Source organism: Trachypithecus francoisi, unplaced genomic scaffold (genome assembly GCF_009764315.1).
Source record: "Trachypithecus francoisi isolate TF-2019V2 unplaced genomic scaffold, Tfra_2.0 Lachesis_group15, whole genome shotgun sequence".
NCBI lineage: Eukaryota > Metazoa > Chordata > Mammalia > Primates > Cercopithecidae > Trachypithecus > Trachypithecus francoisi.
In genome coordinates this window covers 31,998,972-32,019,808 of record NW_022681460.1, presented here as the reverse complement: position 1 = coordinate 32,019,808, position 20,837 = coordinate 31,998,972, and the positions used below count along the sequence as shown (strand labels likewise).

Genomic DNA, 20,837 nt, shown 5'->3' with positions numbered 1-20,837 from the left:
AGCAGATAAGTTAATTTCCATGTATTTGTATGGTTTTGAGGGTTCCTTTTGGAGTTAATTTTCAATTTTATTCCACTGTGGTCTGAGAAAATACTTGATATAATTTCAGTTACCTTAAATTTATTGAGACTTGTTTTGTGACCTGTCTGTTTTATGGTCTGTCTTGGAGAATGTAACATGTGCTATGATAAGAATGTATATTCTGCAGTTGTTGGGTAGAATGTTGTGTATATATCTGTTAAGTCCATTTGTTCCAGGGTATAGTTTAAGTCCATTGTTTCTTTGTTGACTTTCTGCTTTGATGACCTGTCTAGTGCTGTCAGTGGAGTATTGAAGTCCCCCACTATTATGGTGTTGCTGTCTATCTCATTTCTTATGTCTAGTAGTAATTGTTTTGTAAATTTGGGAGCTCCAGTGCTAGGTGCATATATTTATGATTGTGACATTTTCCTGTTGGAGACTAATCCTTTTATCATTGTATAATGTCCCTCTTTTTCTTTCTTTTTTTTTTTTTTTTTTTTTACCATTTTTGCTTTAAAGTCTGTTTTGTCTGATATATAAGAATAGCTACTCCTGCTCACTTTTGGTGTTCATTTGTGTGGAATATCTTCACCTCTTTACCTGGAGTTCATTTGAGTCCTTATGTGTTAGATGAGTCTCTTGAAGACAACAGATAGCATATTTGGTTGGTGGATTTTTATCCATTCTGGTATTCTGTATCTTTTAAGTGGAGCATTTTGGCCATTTACATTCAATGTTAGTATTGAGATGTGAGGTACTGTTCTATCCATCATGCTAGTTGTTGCCTGAATAACTTGGGGTTTTGTTTTGTTTTCATTGTGCTGTTTTATAGGCCCTGTGAGATTTATGCTTTAAGGAAGTTCTATTTTGGTGCATTTTGAGGTTTTAAGATTCAGAACTTTTTTAGCATTTCTTGTAGTGCTGGCTTAGTAGTGGCAAATTAACTCAGCATTTGTTTGTCTAAAAATGACTATCTCTCCTTCATTTATGAAACTTCATTTTGCTGGATACAAACTTTTTACCTGACAGTTATTTTGTTTCAGCAGAGTAAAGATAGGACCCTAAGGCCTGCTGGTTTGTAAGGTTTCTGCCGAGAAATGAGCTGTTAATCTGATAGGTTTTCCTTTATAGATTACCAGAGGCTTTTGTCTCACAGCTCTTAAGATTATTTCCTTTATCTTGACTTTAGATAACCTGATGACTGTGTGCCTAGGCAATCATCTTGTTGTGATGAACTTCCTGAGCTTCCTGTGTTTGGATGCCTAGATCTCTAGCAAGACCAGGGAAGTTTTTTTTTTTTTTTTTGAGGCGGAGTCTCGCTCTGTCGCCCGGACTGGAGTGCAGTGGCCAGATCTCAGCTCACTGCAAGCTCCGCCTCCCGGGTTTACGCCATTCTCCTGCCTCAGCCTCCCGAGTAGCTGGGACTACAGGCGCCCGCCACCTCGCCCGGCTAGTTTTTGTATTTTTAGTAGAGACGGGGTTTCACCGTGTTAGCCAGGATGGTCTTGATCTCCTGACCTCGTGATCCGCCCATCTCGGCCTCCCAAAGTGCTGGGATTACAGGCTTGAGCCACCGCGCCCGGCCAAGACCAGGGAAGTTTTTACTGACTATTCCCTCAAATACCTTTTCTAAATTTCTAGATTTCTCTTCTTCCTCAGGAACACCAGTTATTCTCATATTTGGTCATTTTAACATAATCTCAAATTTCTTGGAGGCATTTTCCTTTTTTTTTTTAATTCTTTTTTCTTTGTCTTTAAACGTCTGATTCTAAATTTCTAGATTTCTCTTCTTCCTCAGGAACACCAGTTATTCTCATATTTGGTCATTTTAACATAATCTCAAATTTCTTGGAGGCATTTTCCTTTTTTTTTTTTAATTCTTTTTTCTTTGTCTTTAAACGTCTGATTGGGTTAATTCAAAGGCTGTCTTCAAACTCTGAAATCCTTTCTTCTACTTGTTTTAGTCTGTTGTTGAAACTTTCCTGTGTATTTTGTATTTCTCTAAGTGTGTCTTTTACTTCCAGAAGTTGTAATTGTCCTTTCTTTGTGATATCTATTTCTCTGGAGACTTTTTTTCCATATCCTGTATTTTTAAAAAAATTTCTCTGATTTTTACCTTTCTCTGGTGCCTCCTTGAGTAGCTTAATAATCAACCTTCTAAATTCTTTATCTGTCAGTTCAGATTTCTTCTTGGCTTGGATCCATTGCTGGGGAGCTTGTGTGATCTTTTGCGGGTGTTGTAAGAACCTTGTTTCATCATACCAGAATCACTTTTTTGGTTCCTTCTCATTTGAGTAGACTGTTTCAGTGGATAGATCTGGACCTCAAGGGCTGCTGTTCAGATTCTTTTATCCCACAGAGTGAACCCTTGATGTGGTGCTCTCCCCTTGTATGTTGGGGTTCTCTACTTGGACAGAACTAACAGGATAGATGTATATATGAAGGGGAGTTTATTAGGAGAATTGATTCACACAGTCACAATGAAGTCCCACAACAGGACATCTGCAATCCGAGGAACTAGAAAGCCAGTCCGAGTTCCAAAACCTCGAAAGTAGGGAAGCTGACAGTGCAGCCTTCAGTCTGTGGCCGAAGGCCTGAGAGCCCCTGGCAAATCACTGGTGTAAGTCCAAGAGTCCAAAAGCTGAAGAATCTGGGAGTCTGGTGTTTGAGAGCAGGAAGCATCCAGCACGCGAGAAACATGGAGGCCAGAAGACTTAGCCTTTCTAGTCTTTCTGTGTTCTTCTGCCTGCTTTTATTCTGGCTGTGCTGGCAGCTGATTAGATTGTGCCCCCCTGAATTGAGGGTGGGTCTGCCTTTCCTAGTCCACAGACTCAAATGTTAATGTCCTTTGGCAACACCCTTGCAGACACACCAAGGAACAATACTTTGCATCCTTCAATCCAATCAAGTTGACACTCAATATTAACCATCACACCCTCTTCCCCTAGGGATTGGGCTTCCTGAGAGCCAGACTGCAATGATTACTATTGCTCTTCTAGGTCTAGCCACCCAGTGGGGCTACCCGGCTCCTGGCTAGTGCTGGGGAGTGCCTACAGAGTCCTGTGATGTGAGTCATCTTTAGATCTTCCAGCTGTGGATACCACCACCTGCCCCGGTGGTGACGGGACTGAAGTGGACTCCGTAGGAATCATTGGTTGTTGTTTTGTTCAGTGTGCTGGTTTTCTTGAATATGGTTATGCTAGTGAAGTTGTCACATGGACAGACTCTGGACTTTTGGTTGGCCAAGGTGTTGCAGATGGTGGAATTAGCTGTTGTTTTCTCCTTCCTTGGGTACAGGATTTTTCTGTTATGAGTTGCTGTAATGGCTTGAGTTGACTGGCCTCCAGACAGGAGGTGGTGCTTTCAAGATAATATCAGCTGTGGTAGTAGGAGGGGGATATAATCTTGCCCTACATTGGCCAGGACAAATACTTGGATTTCTCAGGTGATCACAGGGCCATAGAGGTCCCAAGAGTTTATGTCTTTTGTCTTTGCCTACCAGGATGGGTAGAGAAAAACCATCAGGTGGGGCAGGATTGGACAGATCTGAGCTCAGACTCTCCTTGAGAGAAAATTTTCAAGAAAATTTTTTATTTGAACTTGATTTTAAACATGCTTGATTATCCTCTTGCTTTAGCCTAAAATATAATAAGCTAAATAAAACACCAATCATTTTATAATGAGTGGTCACATGGAGTAAGAAGGGAAATGCTTAATATATCCACAACTATAGTTTGATACTATAAATGAAGCAGATTTCATCCTCATCCAAGACTGTAACTCATTTGACTTTATTGAGATTAAATTTCTAAATGTACTGGGATGTATGCCACTTAGGATTTTATTAAGTAAGCGATGTAGTTCATTATACCTTTATACGCAGTCTTTGAAATTAAAAAGGGAAGTTTTTCAGAAGTCCTTTATGTGAGGGTTGGGGACTGGGTATTTCTATATAACATAATACCTTTATCTTAATAATGTATATATGTATATATTCTATTTTTCGTATCTTATTTTTGTAGATATGTTCTAGTTTAATAGTTTACATTTTACACCAGTTACTCTGTGTTTTTTTCTAGAGCATTTTAAAGTCTAGTAAAAATCTTAATGCTAATACTTGTAGGTTTCTCATTGTGAAAGCTTCACTTACCAGCCAGAATTCATAAAACCAAGAAGGGTTGAAGCCTCTCAGCATCACATTTAATCAACCAAAGGGTTGTTATGGAGAGACACAAGGCCACAGGGCCATTCCTTGATATTAGTTGTCTTTTCCAGTTCTGACAGTCCAAGAATTGTGAGTGGCTGTAAAGCTGAGTCAGCCCCAAGTTTCCACTTGGACACTGCAGAAAGGCTTGAAAAGTCTTCTATATTTTAAGTCGGAATTTTTTGCAGCAACCATATATGGAAAGTAAGGACTATAACCGTTATTTGGGATTTTTTTTTGAGGCAGTTATTTTACAGTCAGTACAGCAACATTATTCCCTGCCTCAGTCTGGTTCTGTCCCTGCTGAGTAACTGGGTGCCATTAGTCACAGTCAGATACTCTAAGCTTTCTGAGCTTGAATTTTAAAAAATCTCTACAGCCAAGGAAATGTAAGAGTGTTTGTATTCATATGCATATGTAATAGATTCAAAGAAATACCTATCTCTTCATTTTTGAAGTCAACATTGAAAATCTATCAAACCATCCACTTGGGCTTCATTTCTGTATTTTTTAAAGTAGCATGTTTTTCCTTTAAGGTATTTCAAGCTCAGATTGTTATTTGTTATGTTAAAAATATTTTTGAGATTATTAACAAGTAAATTTTAATATTTAGCATAAATTAAATTTAAAAGTAAAGTATTTATTTGGAATCTTTCTATTATAAAAGACTGAAATATGCTAGGAAACCTGATAGTAATAATTTGGTTTGTTTACTGACTGATGGTCTTTTAGAAAATATCTGGCTTATTAGATCAACACCATTTTTACTAAAAGAAACTAACATTCATATTTTAAACCTCTAAAATATCTGAAGAATAACTGAATGTTCTAGTTTGACGACTTCCAAACTTTTGTTCATAACCTGTAGGGCTGCACAAAATATATTTCCTCAGGTTCTGGTATATTCCTCAGGTTCATGTGTATTTACATACATGTAATGTGAACTGGTTTCAAAATATGTGTGATGTCATTTTGTTTTGTTTCTTTTTCTTTTGATTTAATTTTTAGATGCTGGTCTCAACCCACTAAATTAATTTCTGTATTGGAAAATGGGTCATGACTCACAGTTTGGCAAACACTGCTTCAGGGTAGGACTTGTCCAGCTAATGCTGCCATACGCTTCTGGCAGGAGAGTGCCACATTTTGTGATACAGATGATAGGGAGGAGGCTTACCTGTCCCTGAACTCATGATTACCCTCAGAATGGCTTTGTAGGGAAAGAAAAAGATGAGATCTTATAGTTGCTGGGAAGAGGAAGGAAGGAAAAGATGAATGAGAAATGAATTAAAATGTTTTATGGAGCCAAGTAAAGCTATTTTCTGTTTCAAAATTACTCATTCTCAAGAACAGAGGGGAGTCTTGCACATCTACTCTGTCTCCCAAGTGATTTCATGTGTTTTGAGGATAGAGAAAGAAATAAAGGTAAGATCTTCCGTAGATGAAAACATTAGAAAAGGAGGTGGGTGAGAACTTGAGAGAAAGAAATGAAATCAGGTCTAGATCTATGTGATATAGTCGTTGAATAATGACTAAATTTTCTGTAATATTCTTAATGATGAGGAAAATTTTCAGTGTCTCATATTACAGTAATAAAGGATGAAGTGTTTATCCCTTTGTTGAAAATAGATTCAAAAAGTAAAAGAAGGTTAAAGGAAAACCTTTTGGATACTAAAATTCTCACTACTTCCATGCAATAGCTATTAAGTTGCTAACCACTTCTTATTCTCCATAGTTGCTGACAGAGCGTTTTGGGATCCCTCCTGGGTGTCGAGCTAGCCTACACTGTAACTTTCTGGATGTTAAAAATCATGCAGTGATTACTAACAAGTCATACAGTAGTTGTAGACAAAAGTTCTAAAAGGTACTCATAATGGTTGTTCTCCTACCCAGGTGCTTTTGGTAGCATTATTGACAAAACAGAATGCCACGTAAGTCCTAAAATACACACGTTTCAATCTCAGTATTATCTTCATGTCCTTAGACAACTTATCAACAGACTATAAGCCCTATGAGGCTGAGCTGTTTCTTGTCCACTTCTGTATCCTCAGGATTTAGCCCAGTTGCTGGTATATGAAAACACTAATAAATATTTCTTAACCTTATAATTGAAGAATGACTGGAAAGCCAAGTGGGCTTTGTTTTTTGTTTTCTATTGTTTTTAACATTAAGTATATACCATGAAGTTCATCAAGCTATTTAAAAGCTCTGGTTCTAATTACATACATATTTACTGGATTAAAAAATTTTAATTTCTAATCTCTATTACATCTTGGGCTTAGTATATCCTTGTGTCAGTACAAATTAATTTTATTTTCTAATTTAAAATTGTGGTTGTAAATTATTATTAACATCAGCAACTTTATTTGGAATGTAGATTTTGTGAATACACTATTCTGAGAACGCTTTCAATATAGTCCTCAAATTGTTTTTCAATTAAGAAATTTAGCATTTTTCTTAGCCGGAAATTTCTATGACTTTTCAGCTAGACGTTTTGTAGAAAACTGTTGGAGATATTTTGGCATATTCTAGTATTTTTTTAAACATTGTACTACATCAAGGTGAGTTCTTGTTAAACATGGCTTGAACAAAGAACAAACAATTTTCTTTTGTATCTTTGAAAAGTTTTCCAAAAAAAGAAAATGCAATACTTTACTTACTTAGGTATTTACAGTACAGTCAGTGGACCTCCTATTTTGGTGAAAGGAACTAACATGGTACTTCTTATCCTGTTTTCTTTAACCAGTATTTTGCTTCTAAAAATAAATAGTTCTCTTGCTTGAATTTCAGAGACACTAATAACCATATAAATATAAAAGATTGTGTAAAAATGGCTATTGCTGAAGTCATGTCTGATAAATAATGCCACAGTTTCTGATCTAGATTCATATTAAATGTCTAGAAGTTAGGCATTTTACTTCTCACAGAAAGGAGACAAATCGTTCCTTCAGCAAATACTAATTCATTATAAAAGAGTGTTCTCTTGTCCTCTTGCCTAATAAAGTCTCAAAAAACAAAATAACTCTCCCTCCATCTTTACCCTAAATGCAGGCACAACAGTAAAGACCCATTTCAAGTGGTGTGTGGCTGTAATTCATGCATTTAGGAAAGCTCCAGACTTGTGCTTGTTTTGGTTGACTCTTCTGACAACATGCACATTGTGAACAACCCCAAGCAAAACAAGACCCATCTTCCTGATGATTCTCTCTCTGCCTCCACCCCAAAGAGCACTAACAAACTCCAAGTCTAGGTCATAGAAATCCACACGTTCCCCAAATTTTTAATAGGAAGTATTAACTTGGTACGTGAGCACCTTCAGAAGTTTGAGATTGCTGCCGTAAGTGACATCCTGTCATTAATGTTGTGGTGTGTGGATTGGAGGGATCTTTAATTTTCTGAAACAGGAATAAAGACATGCATTCAAGTAAATTTAATAATCTCTTAAAATAGTTTTTTTTCTAAGTTGTCAACTAAGTATTTGTCTTCTCCATGTCCTCAAGTTTTATTATCTACAGAATTAATTGCCTATAAATAAAATGACAAGTTTGCAGTTCAGAAGATTTACAAACTATACTAAATGCAATGAAGTACAAGATTTGGAGAAACTTGTAAATTTGTAACATTGAAAATAGAAGTCAGCATTAAGTTACCATTTGGATATTGACAGTTTTACTAAAATATGTTAAATATTTAACTGTATATTTAAATTCTTTTTATAGTGTCACAAGATCAGAGCATTTCCAATACTCAGGAAATAGCTTCACAAGTGATCATTCATCTGCTGAAATAATATGTTGCTTCTGATTAGTTGACTCAGTTAATAATAGTGAAAAATTATAAGTTATTTAAGTTTTTTGCTGAGATTTAAGTTTGGTAACTTGAAAAATATTAACAGTGAACACACATTTTATTTACATGTATATATACATATTTACATACATACTCTTTTAAAAATTAATCTATCCACAGCCTATGTGCACAGACATAAAATACATTTTAGGTCATAATTTCTTCTCAATAGATTGTAGTATTTTACATCAGATTTGCTCTCTAAGTGTTGTTAGCCAGTAAAAGCAATTATCTAGTGGAAATTTTGTTTAAAATAAAAATTTGGAGGGGCGAGAAGGCTAAGACATAGGGAAACGAATAATATAAAAGGATATTTAAATTTAATGTATTCTTTATATATAGTATTTTTTACATCTTACTGTGAAATGTTACAACCATATTGATATATTTTTGGAAATCCATCTTTTTTTCTTTGTCAGTATTTTATAACTTTAATATGAAAAAGAAAAACAGGATAATTTATTTGTTTAAAACCAAAAACATGAATAATTTATGTTTTTGACTTTTAAAGTTAGTGCTTTTATCAAATAGAAAAATAGCCAACATTTGTTGAGCACTATATGCCCACCAGGCACTATTCTAATTAATTCTCAAACAACCTGTTAAAGTGTAGGTACTTTAAACATTCCAGTTTTACAGATGGGGAAGATGACAATATAGTTAACATTATATTGCCTCATATGCAGAGTTATGTTTCTGTATACTATTTTGAAGTAATTAGTTACTGTTTCTATTGCATTATTGTCATATACAGTATATTATTATAGTTCTTGAACCCTTTCTGAGTTTTCTGCTTGTACGCCAAAATTATCCCTGTAATTTATATAATATAGTCCACTGACTGGACTAAGTGACTTGACCAAAGGGATATGGTTTTAACGACAAAGACCAAAATAGAGAATCATTGTGTTTTGTTTTGTTTTTAACATAAAAAAGAGATAGGAGTATAGAGAGCTCAAAGTTATAATCTCACCTCTGCTACTCATTTAGTCATGTTGAGTGTTTACCTTCCTTCGTTGTTAATAGCAAAAGCTGAGAATTCTTGCATTGGGAATACTTGTGAATCTCTGAGATGTTAAAGCGCTTCTTATTATAGTATTTTCTGATACCGTTATGAAGTATTTTCTGTTTCCAGCGCATCCTGTTTGGAAGTTTACTATGTCATGTATTTCTCCTACCTGTCATTTTTTAGAAGGGTCAACCCTACTTGTTGTTTTTCTTTTACTTTCAGTTGATTACTTCTTCATGTCCACAAGATTTGGGTAACAGTATTATGTAGTTATTAATTGGTAATAGTCTCTAGACGTCTATTTTGTTTCTTTAAGAACTAGCTGGTAGGAGATCACTTACGTGAACAAATCACCTATGCATTTTGAGTGCTCTGATTAGCTCAGAAAGATAAAGATAATATCTCATTTGCAAGATTTTTTTTCAAGTAGGTTTTGCCGTCACGCTAGATTCAGTGAAAACGGTTTCTCGTTTTTTTGTTCAAAGTTGAGTATGCCTTGTGTGAACATAGCTGGAATTAAAACATTCTAATGTTTTTCAAGATCAGTCTTTCTTGGAGGCATTTTGATGACTCAAGACTGATTTCAGCTGCAAAAAGAATTATAGCAGAATTGCAGGGAGAAGGAACAGATGTTTTTTAAGTTTCAGAATGAGTAGGTTGGTTGCATAGCACATGGTTAATTGGATGATGTAAAAGGCAGTGACTGTGAGAATAATCAAGAAAAGGTTCCCAGGTTGGTTATAGTTTAGCAAAAGAATGAATGAAGTAAAGTAACGTGCACGTAATTTAGGTATTAGATGTCACTAAATGGAGATATCCAGAGAGGAATAGCCACACAAGGAAAAAGTGGAAATTGTATTAGTGAGGAAAAGTTACCATTAGTGATGAACTCTTCCATGCTATTCTATGCAGTCTCCCAGACCCTTTTAGGAGTCATTCTTATCCATAATAAGTAAAATCTTAAGCAAAGTCTGACAGTGATTTTCAGGTGCTTTTACTGGTTTAAATGATTTAATAAATCAGTAAAATCATGAAAAATTATAGTTTGGGAGGAAAAAGGTAAAGACAGTTCTGTTCTTTTGAATTCTATTCATCCATGTTAGAGTCCTAGGAATACCCTTACTTGGTCCACTCTCCTTGAGGCCTAGTCTCTCCTTCAGTCAGCACTGTTGGCCACGACAGTTAACATCCCCCTCTTCTGAATGCCCTGGGCTAGGTCCACATCACTTTCCTCCTCAAAACCTTCCATTCCTTGATAGTCTTTATTTTGGGTATCTTGATACTCTAGCACAAATTCATTCTCCCATTTATGGCTTTTAGAACCTTTTTATGCTGCATTAATTTGATTTTGACCACTTTTACATTAAAATGAACTGTTGCCACTGTAGCAAACGTAAATTCCTTCCATCATGTTTTCCCCTCCCATCATACACCCACTTACGTCTAATGCATGACATGTGTTTACAGTCCCTCTTTCTGTGACTATCCATACTATTCTCTTATCCATTACATGTCTCAAAATTTACCTGCTAGTCAAAAACAAACATACAAACATTAAATAAACAGTAAGTCCTCACTTAACATCAGTGATAGGTTCTTGGAAACTGACTTTAAGAGAAATGACATATAATAAAACCAAGTTTTTTCCTTGCCAACATTATAACAAAATGATGTTATTCAAGGACCTACTGTACATTGCTTTGCTTAAAGTCGCAGTTTCCAAGAACCTGTTGATGGTAAATCAGGACTTACTGCATATGTACAAGACACTTTGGTGGAGACTGGGCATATAAAGATGAGTAACATATTTTATCTGCCTTCAACTTATAGCCTGATTTACAAAGAAATCTCTCTGTAAAAAGGTAATTAACAACACAAAGTTAGATGTGATGTGTCAGATGCCTAGAATTGGTTATAAATGTCAAAAGCTGAGGAAAACCTGTGGACTGGAACTGGGGCAGTTGAGGTAGGATTCACAAAGGAAGCAAGAACTGTTTTGTACTACCAATTAGGAGGATGGTAGGTTGTGAGTGAATGCATGCATGTGTGTTTTTATCTTTCTCTGCCTCTGTGGAGATAGAAGGATGGAGAGGTAATTTAGGAAAATAGAGAAAGCAAAGTGGAGTTTTGTTCGCCTGGGGTGTAAGAGGCATAGTTGCGTAGGTGCAGAGGTATGTATAGGGAGATAATAGGATATGAAGAGGTAAATTGGTGTTAGAATTTTTTTTAAAAAATCATGTATGTTGACAACAATACAGACTACCATAACAATTTCTAAATTAATACTAGGGGTACTGATATTTTCTTGGTAATTCGTACCAGTAATTCAGATGGCTTTTTTAGGTCCCAGCTTAAAAAAGCAACTAATAATAAATGGTCATTGCCATGGATGATAACAAAAGGGTCCTGGATTCCTAAGTCTTACAGTCTTACTACCTGTGAGGTAGTAAAATATTTTTATATCTTCTTCACAATATTTGAAGTATTGGTTTCTAAGAGAAAGAAATGGAACTAATATAAAAATAGTTGAAGTTAGTGTTTCTATTTGTTGTTTCTGATGTTCTGTTGCTGCTCAAGTTGAGCTATTATTTGTGACAGGAAGTGAATGCAAACATAGAGATCCTTTCTTAATGTGGCTGATTATATCTTTGAATCTGACAGTTCAAGCCATGGAAGATTCTTCTTTTCTAATAGTTGTTATTTCAGTGATGTCCATCGTTGTTTTGTATCTTAAGAGTTTAAAATCAAGCCTAAGTCTGTTAGACATACTTTTCTTCTTTTTTTATTTATTTATTTTTTTATTATACTTTAAGTTCTAGGGTACATGTGCATAACGTGCAGGTTTGTTACATATGTATACGTATGCCATGTTGGTGTGCTGCACCCATCAACTCGTCAGCACCCATCAATTCATCATTTATATCATGTATAACTCCCAATGCAATCCCTCCCCCCTCCCCCCTCCCCATGATAGGCCCCGATGTGTGATGTTCCCCTTCCCGAGTCCAAGTGATCTCATTGTTCAGTTCCCACCTATGAGTGAGAACATGCGGTGTTTGGTTTTCTGTTCTTGTGATAGTTTGCTACTTTTCATAAGAGAATTTGATTCAGGAAAAATAGAACAGATTGATTGGTTCAAGTTTGTTCAGGGCATATTTTTCCTTCCCTTCCCCCCACCCCACTCCACTCACCTCCCCTCCCGTCCCTCTTCTCTCTCTTCCTTCCTTCTTTTCTTCTTCTTCTTCTTCTTATTCTTTTTTTTTTTTTTTTTTGAGACGGAGTCTCGCTCTGTCGCCCAGGCTGGAGTGCAGTGGCCGGATCTCAGCTCACTGCAAGCTCCGCCTCCTGGGTTTACGCCATTCTCCCGCCTCAGCCTCCCGAGTAGCTGGGACTACAGGCGCCCACCACCTCGCCCGGCTAGTTTTTTGTAATTTTTTGTAGAGACGGGGTTTCACCGTGTTAGCCAGGATGGTCTCGATCTCCTGACCTCGTGATCCGCCCGTCTCGGCCTCCCAAAGTGCTGGGATTACAGGCTTGAGCCACCGCGCCCGGCCTTTTTTACTGGGTGTTGGCTTTGTCACCCAGGCTGGAGTGCAGGTGCAATCACTGCAGCCTCAAACTTCCAGGCCCAAGTGATCCTCCCACCTCAGTCTCCTGACTAGCTGGAACTACAGGTGCATGCCACCATGCCCAGCTAATTTTTTGTAGAGACAAGGCCTCCCTATGTTGCCCAGACTGGTCTCAAACTCCTGGCTTCAAGTGTCACCTGTCTTGGCCTCCCAAAGTGCTAGCATTACAGGCATGAGCCGCTGTGTTCATCTTGTTCAGTACATATTTTCATTGTGAAAGAGCAATCAGATCATTGCACCCTTTTCCCCATTGAAGATGATAATTACCCTTTGTTATTACATTCACAGCTTCTTCAGAAAGTTATCTTCACAATTTTGAAAATATAGCATCAAGAGTTTGAGTTAAAAATAATAATTATTTATAAACTATAAGTAACATATAAGTCTAAAAATCTAGCTTCTGTAGTGTACTATTACCATTAAACATTTCTTTCAGTGTTTCTCCATGTTAATTTGGAAGAAGAAACCTGTACTCTGGTGTTAGCTGCCCTATAATAGAATTTGCATATTTCTGGTTCAATATATAACACTGATGGTCCCGAACCTCAGTGGTTCAACTTATGATTTTTCAATTTATGATGTTATGAAAGTAATACACATGCAGTAGAAACTGTGCTTTCAGTGCCCATACAATCGTTCTTTCCCTTTCAGTACTGTATTCAGTAAACTATATGAGACATTCAACACTTCATTATAAAAATAGGATTTATGCTCTCTTTTGTGTGTGTGCTTCTTTTTCAGACCTGGTCAACAGAAAGTATAAAGTAGGGTTTATATTAGATGATTTTTTTTTCCCAAATGTAAGCTAATGTAAATGTCTTAAGCATATTTCAGGCAGGCTATGCTAAGCTGTGAGGTTAGGTAGGTTAGGTGTATTAAATGCATTTTTGACTTAATGATATTTTCAACTTACAGTGGGCTAAGCAGGATGTAACCCTATTGTAAGTCGAGGCACATTTGTACTTCCCTTTTGGAAAAAATAATCTTTGACATTATTTTCAAGGTTAGACATTTGTGTTGAGATCAACGATAATTTTTTAAAACTTAGCTGTGGCATAAATAGAATTCATGACTTTTATTGTACTAGGTATAGAAGAAAAAGTATTTTTATAAATAGGCAGAATAATTATTTTTATTGAGCACATATTATGTGCCTAAGACATATTATACCTTCTAGTGTTTATAGCAGTCTTACTAAGTAAATGTTGCTTTTATTTGCATATAAGAAAATGGAAACTCAGAGAGGGTAAATAACTTGCCCATGGTTATAAAATCAGCAAATCATGGAATTGAGATTAGAACTCAGGTTTTTCTGGCTTTCCAACCGCACCCTTTTTGTTCTTATGACACTGTTCTTGCATAAATATTGCTGACTTAAAGTTTTCATTTGAAAATGTCAGGTATTTCATGGGAGCCAGCACATACAAGAGTACATTTTAAAGAAGGACCTCTATAGAAATGTTAGACTATATATACTTACTTCAGTTATCCAACATCATCAATTAATGAAGTATTTTCCCTGTAGCTTTTTAAAGCAAGCATTTATGTAAAATTTCCCCTTTGATATATTAGAAGTATCCCTACCTTCTTAAAGTGTTCTATAATTTATATAACACTTATTTTGGTTATCATCTTAGGCTTTTGCCCTGTGCTTTAATAAAACAGTAGCCTCAGGATTTGTTAAATGTCTCTTAAGTCAGTTACTGCCTTGAAAAGTGGCCCATGATTAGTATATTTTTGTAGTTAGTGATTTGCTGCCAGCTGTCATTTCTCAAGGTCAGATTCTAGCAGTTCCTTGCATCCTATGGTATACACTCATAAGCTTTGACCTGTGAGCCTGAAGATATCTCTATACCCTCCTGGAGAAAGATATAGTACTTTGATTCACTGACATTACATTCCTATTCTCTCTCTCTCTCTCAAATGACAAGTTAGCTAATTCTTCTGTGTGTTCCTTAAGGCAGTATTATACACTGGTAGTGCCAGTGGTTGTATGTTTAAAGGACCTACAGACTTACTTTTTATTTCTTTTAAATACATATACTTCTCCTGTAATCGTAAATATTTGAATGTAATGCTGCTGTATACTGGCTGTGTATGTGTGAATACAACCAAGAAGACAAAAAGCAGCTGCAGTTATGCTCAGAAAGAATGCTGTTTCATTTACAGTGGTTTCTTTTCTTCAATGAGTCTGCTGCCCTTACTCAAAAATCTCCCTTTCTTCACTGTGGCAGCAGCTGGAGTCTTTGTTACTGCCACTCACAGCCATACCAAGTGATGAAAAACAGGTTTGAAACTTAAAATACTCCTCTTTCCAACTTAGCTTGTACTCATTGTAAATTCAAGTCTCTCCACCCAAATGACTGAATCAGTTCTGTTTTCTATTTTGTCTGTCAGTGCTTTACTGGAATTTTCACTTTTGTTTTAGCAGTAATAGTGTAGTGTGATTTATAATCCACATTTCTCTATTAAGTCATTCTGCAGATTTAGATCCTTTGCTTGTCTCTACAACACAGAGCTCATCTGTGGTACCTGAGTGTTTATGGTATGTAATCATGCTTACAGTATATTTCAGCTTCACCATGGTTAATTTTTTTTCTTTTTTTAGACTCTCGCTCTGTTGCCCAGGCTAGAGTGCAGTGGTGCCATCTCAGCTCACTGCAACCTCCACTTCATGGTTTCAAATGATTCTCCTGCCTCACCCTCCCAAGTAGCTGGTATTACAGGCACCTGCCCCCGCGCCCAGCTAATTTTTGTATTTTTAATAGAGATGGGGTTTCACCATCTTGGCCAGTCTGATCTCAAACTCATGACCTCGTGATCCACCCACCTCAGCCTCCCAAAGTACTGGGATTACAGGCGTGAGCCACTGCGCCCAACTGGTCATCTTAAAAAACACAGCAGTATTAATGTGAACTGAGAGCTTTTTATCCAACCGGAAACATGCTAATGGCAGTTTCTAGGGACTCTCATAGAAGCAATATATTATTAGGTATGAAAATAACCCAAGCAGCTTATTATACTATGCAGAGGAATCTCTTAAAGAACAGTTTCATCTACTTTTTTCCATTAATAGGGACCTTATCCAAATTTTTATTTTTGGAGCTTACAATGTAAATATATAGTGTTAAGGTCTCCTGAATATACATGTAATACATATTCAGAAATAGGTGAACTGTAATGTCACAGCTTTGTCATGGTCATTTGTAACTGGAATAATAATATGCAGATGACTCTAATTCTTTACCTCTAATCCTCAATCCTCATTCTTCTCTAAAACCTCAGTTTTAAATCTTCAGCTGCCTACTGGGCAGTTAAATTGACAATTTCAACATCACCTCAGATCCAGTTATTTTTGTTGCTCTTTTTTTTTTTTTTTTAGACAAGATCTCGCTCTGTCACCCAGGCTGGAGTGCAGTGGTGTGATCATAGTTCACTGCACTATCTCCCAGGCTCAATAGATCTTCCTACCTCAGCCTCTCGAGTAGCTGGGACTACAGGCACATGCCACCACGCCTGGATTTTTTTTTTTTTTTTTTCGTAGAGACAGGGTCTCACTATGCTGCCTATGTTGGTCTCAAACTCCTGAGCTGAAGATATCCTCCCGCCTTGGCCTCCCAAAGTGCTGGGATTACAGGCATGAGCCACTGCACCAGCCTTTATTGCTCAATAAATGACATTTAATGAATACCTACCACATGTTATGCATCATTCACTCATTAAACTGACATTCATTAAGCACCTTTATGTGCCAAATCTTTTGATAGGCATTGGGATGCAAGTGGTGAATAAGACTGAAGTGGTCCCTGCCTTCCTGGAGTTTACTGTCTGCTGCGCAGGGCTGCTAATTGAATAAATACTTCAGGATTGAAGTATTCATTATACTTCATATAATATATATATATTATATACATTATGTATTTATACTTCTCATATATAATTATATATTATATAATATAAGTATTATAAATACTAACATAATGATAATGATAAAGAACATAACGGGACTCTTCAGATGGAGGGCAAGGGTACCTAGCCCTGTCTAATGAGTCACAGAAGGCCTCCCTGACTGAAGTCATTTTTAAGCCAAGAATTGAAGGGTGTGAAGGAGTTAGATGAGTGGGGACAAACTATTTTTTTCTCTCTGTGCCTTAGTTTCCTCATTTGTAGAGATACAAAGAGAAAACAAATAAGTAAATTCCTTAATGCATGTGAAGGTACTTAGAACAGTACCTGGTTCTGAGTGTGGCTGCTGTCTTCATCCTCTTTATCATCATTAATCACTCATTCAGGTTTTCAAACATCTATTGAGCACTTACAAAGTACTAGGCATTTTTCAGTATTGTGGTGGGATTCAGAAATGAAAATCGTAAAAATCTATCCTTCCAAGGAGATGTGTGTACAAATAGCTACAAAACAGAGAGTAATACAGCAAGAACCGTAAGGGAAGTATGAGCCAGTTTCTGTACAGGAGCATTCCTTTTTATTTGGGAGTGGGTATGATTTGTGCCACTTACTTGGCAAGTGCTTGTAAACTGCCTGTGAAATCTTATTTTTTCTTGTATTCTTATTTACTTTGTGAGATTTTGCCTGTGTATATCTTTACTTGCCACTGAAATTTTTCACGTTTGAAATGAGGAAGTATGTATCTCACAGACTGAGGTATATGAATAGTAGGTGCACTGTATGCTGATGAGTAGTCTTAAAAGCCTATTAAACTTTTTTGGGTTACTTATTTTAAAAGCCTTGTAACTGCTTAAGGCCTTTATTATAATAGTGTCACATGCTTTAGAGGGACTCAATGTAGAAGAAGAAATAGATGTTACCTCCTCTAAAATAAGAAAATGTTATTCATGGATGTATCATCTGTTGATTCTACCAAATGTCTGTTCTAATATTTGCTGTAGTAAAGTGACATCTCTGACATCATTTTTGAAATGTATTACCATATTTAACTGAAAAAAATAGAGTAACAGTCAAAATTGGTAATAATTTAAAATTTTGTTTAACATTACCAAAAGTTGTATAATTCAGTTTGGCTGATACAAAATATGAGGCTTAGCAGACAGTTACATATTTGAACAAATTGAAGTTTTCAAATGTTGCTTACATTTCCCTCTTGAGAGAAAAGTTACTGTGTAGTAAATAATATACTGTAGTTTTTAAGGAAAGTGTATATTTAAAACATGTGTAAAGATAGTAAAGTACCTCTGTTTAACTGGTAAGAGACCAGAGTTAACGTCTCACTTTTTGTAGCCAATAATATTCTAGCTCTGATTTACTAAAATAAAATAAAAATAATGAATATTTTATTTTCTATAATCTTTTGTTTAATGTTTTAATGTGGTACATTCATGATTAAGATGCCAACTTTGTTTTGGTCTAAACTTTAAAGCATATAGCTATTCTTTCTAATAAACATATTTTCTTTACAATTAAGTAGAACATTGAACTTATCACAACAAAGATACCCCCTGTCTTAGAGATAATAAATCATCTATAAAAGCTGATTAATGGATTTCTTAGTTAAGAGTAGACTTCAGAAATGCCATGGTAATAGGTCTTTGCAGTGGCTTTTAATCTCTTAAAACATGAGGCTTGCATGGGATGAGGCATGAATTAATTTTCCAGCTTTTGATGGAATTGAATTCTAAAACCATCCACATACATATGACAATCACGTCTAAAAAGTAATTAGCTTGCTATAAATACAAGAGATTTCCTGTGAGAAAACTGCTCATACTATCTAACCAGTAGAGAAATTTGGCAGATTAGAGAAAAAGTATGTCTTATCTGAAAGAATAGAACCCTTCAGTTTTTTAGTTTGTTTTGGCTCATGTGCTTTTTTGCTTAGATTCCATTATGAGTGAGGTGGCAGGCTGGTTTGACACAGGTTTATGTCCAAAATCTTCATGGAAATTTTTTAATGAGCCTATTAAAATGCACAAGGGTGATTTGTCATCCAATTGAAAAGCAGTCTAATCCTTAGGACAAACTTTAGAGCTAGAAAACCCTGGTGGGGTTCTCATTCAACTCAGTAGTAGTGGGTATGCCTTGGCTTTTTGTCCATAATGGGAATGGCAATATGCACTTCTTAGAATTACTTTAGGAATTGTATGGAGTTGTGTGGATAAAGCACCTAGCACAATACCAGCCTCATACAAGTCATTTTTAAAAATAGTATTTCTTCACCACAATCATCCCTTTCCCCTAAAGCAGTTACAAACCATTGCAGATGGGGCCTTTTTTATCATCTTGGGATCCAGATCATTAGGATTCTCAGATGCACTTTCTTTTTACATGTTTCGTTCACGTGAGAAATTATGACATGCCACAAGAAACCGAGCAAGCAAATAACTAAAACCACAGGGTATTCCTTTGAATATTTGTTTCAGGGACTCTGGCTCTCTGGAATTTGGTATACATTTCCAGAAAGCATAAGTTGTGTGGGGGCACTGCTCAGGAGTTACATCTGTGACATAGATATCTAACTCGAAACATTTTGAGCTCCAAGCGCTCTGTTTCAAAGCCATGTTTTACTTCATAAGTAACCTCATGGAATAGCTAGCCTTTTCCAATTCAGTCTGAATTGGAACAACAGAATGAAAATAAACTGAATAGTTTATTATTTTTCTTCATTTACTACCATTAATAGTTTTATGCTAAAGAATATATTGAATAAGAGTGAACTGAATGGCATTTATTTCTTCAGTTTAGTTCTGTTTTCTTGTTTAGTTGAAGGAGAGGGAATGGAAGAAAATTCTTCTGTTTGTGTGATATATTATCATACTTTTCTACATAAATTGGGTGCAGAATAACTCCAGGAAATTAACAGGAAAGCAAACTAACCAAGTTGAGTGCCCCCATGTCTACCAAATGGTTTGTATGTGTTAACTCATTCAGTCCCAGCAGCCACCATCTGGCAGATTCTGAGCACTGTGCTTCAGGTTACCTTGCTTAAAAATTGAATAAACATAAGGATTGTGAAGTATGGAGCCCAATGCACATTTATCAAAAGCATCTGATTCAAGATTTTAACCTAGTTCCACCTTTTTCAGAGTTCTTGATATTCTCTTGTAGTATTCTTTCCTAAATTTTGTCAGTAATGTAGCAAGATGAGGAAGATACTAGATAGAATTGTCCTTAAACTGCATGCTATGTGGTTATCTGTGAAGAAGCAAAAGGGAAGCAGTGTGGTATGTTGAAAGGAACTCAGGATTGGGTGTAATATTTGGGGTTCTTGTCTTTGTCTTAAAAAAAAAGTTGTGTTTTTGTTTTTTGTAATTAATAATGTGGTTTTTCATTAAATCATGTCTAGGATCCTTTCTAGTTTTTTTTCCCCTTAAACCAAAGCCATAATACCATTGTTAATGATTATTTGACCTTAAAGAGCTGTAAAAAGAAGGTGAAATATTTAAAACCAAATAAAATTATTGCTTTGAAAATACTATTCAGATTATACGGATAAGAGCTTTGGAGTAAGAGGAAGTAAGTTTGAAACCTTTAATGACTAGTTGCCTGAGTTATACAAACACTATCTGTGACCTCCTGGTAATATATATCTGCTCATTTTTATAGGTTTGATCTAGTTTACCACAGGGGTGATATATTAGCAAAAATTAATTAGAATTACTCTAAAACAGCCTTCCTTATAACACAGAATTCTGAATAAGTTAAATCTGCAGGAGGCTATAACCAAACTGGTTTTCCTAAAGGAACTGCATCAAATCCAAGTTACTCAACAAATATATGTAACAGAGAGAGCTTTCAAATGAAGTTCCAAGGGTGAACCTTCCTGCTTATTCAACAGGGAGTTGCTGGAGATACTCTTAATGGTAGAAGAATCTAGTTGGTTTCTTTCTGATATAAATGCACTCCCAGGTGGTGTAAGGGAGGTTCTCTTGATTCATCAGAATATGACTGCACAATAGTAGGAACTGAAGAAATATTTGTTGTATAAATGACCTATATCTCTTAAAAAGGAGGATATGCCCCTTTTCTGTACCAAGAAGGCTGAGAACCCTCCATGACTAGCAAACACTATCTGTGATCTCATGGTAACATATATCTGCTCACTTTTACAAGTTTGATCTAGTTTACCATAGGAGTAATATATTAGTTGGCAAAA

At 36.0% G+C, this 20,837-nt stretch overlaps 1 protein-coding gene across 3 annotated transcripts in view; it reads left to right on the top strand.

Moving 5' to 3' along the window:
- The window catches only part of RNGTT (RNA guanylyltransferase and 5'-phosphatase), a 332,775-nt gene that overhangs the window by 280,624 nt on the left and 31,314 nt on the right, over window positions 1-20,837 (top strand). Inside the window, exon 15 of one of the 3 annotated variants that reach the window (XM_033234573.1) lies at window positions 7,274-7,544. The exons of the other annotated variants lie outside the window; for them this stretch is intronic. Within the exon in view, the coding sequence (XP_033090464.1) occupies window positions 7,274-7,285 (12 nt within the window). The 3' untranslated portion in view covers window positions 7,286-7,544. Of the gene's footprint in view, window positions 1-7,273; window positions 7,545-20,837 lie in introns of those variants that run through there. 3 annotated transcript variants of the gene reach the window in all.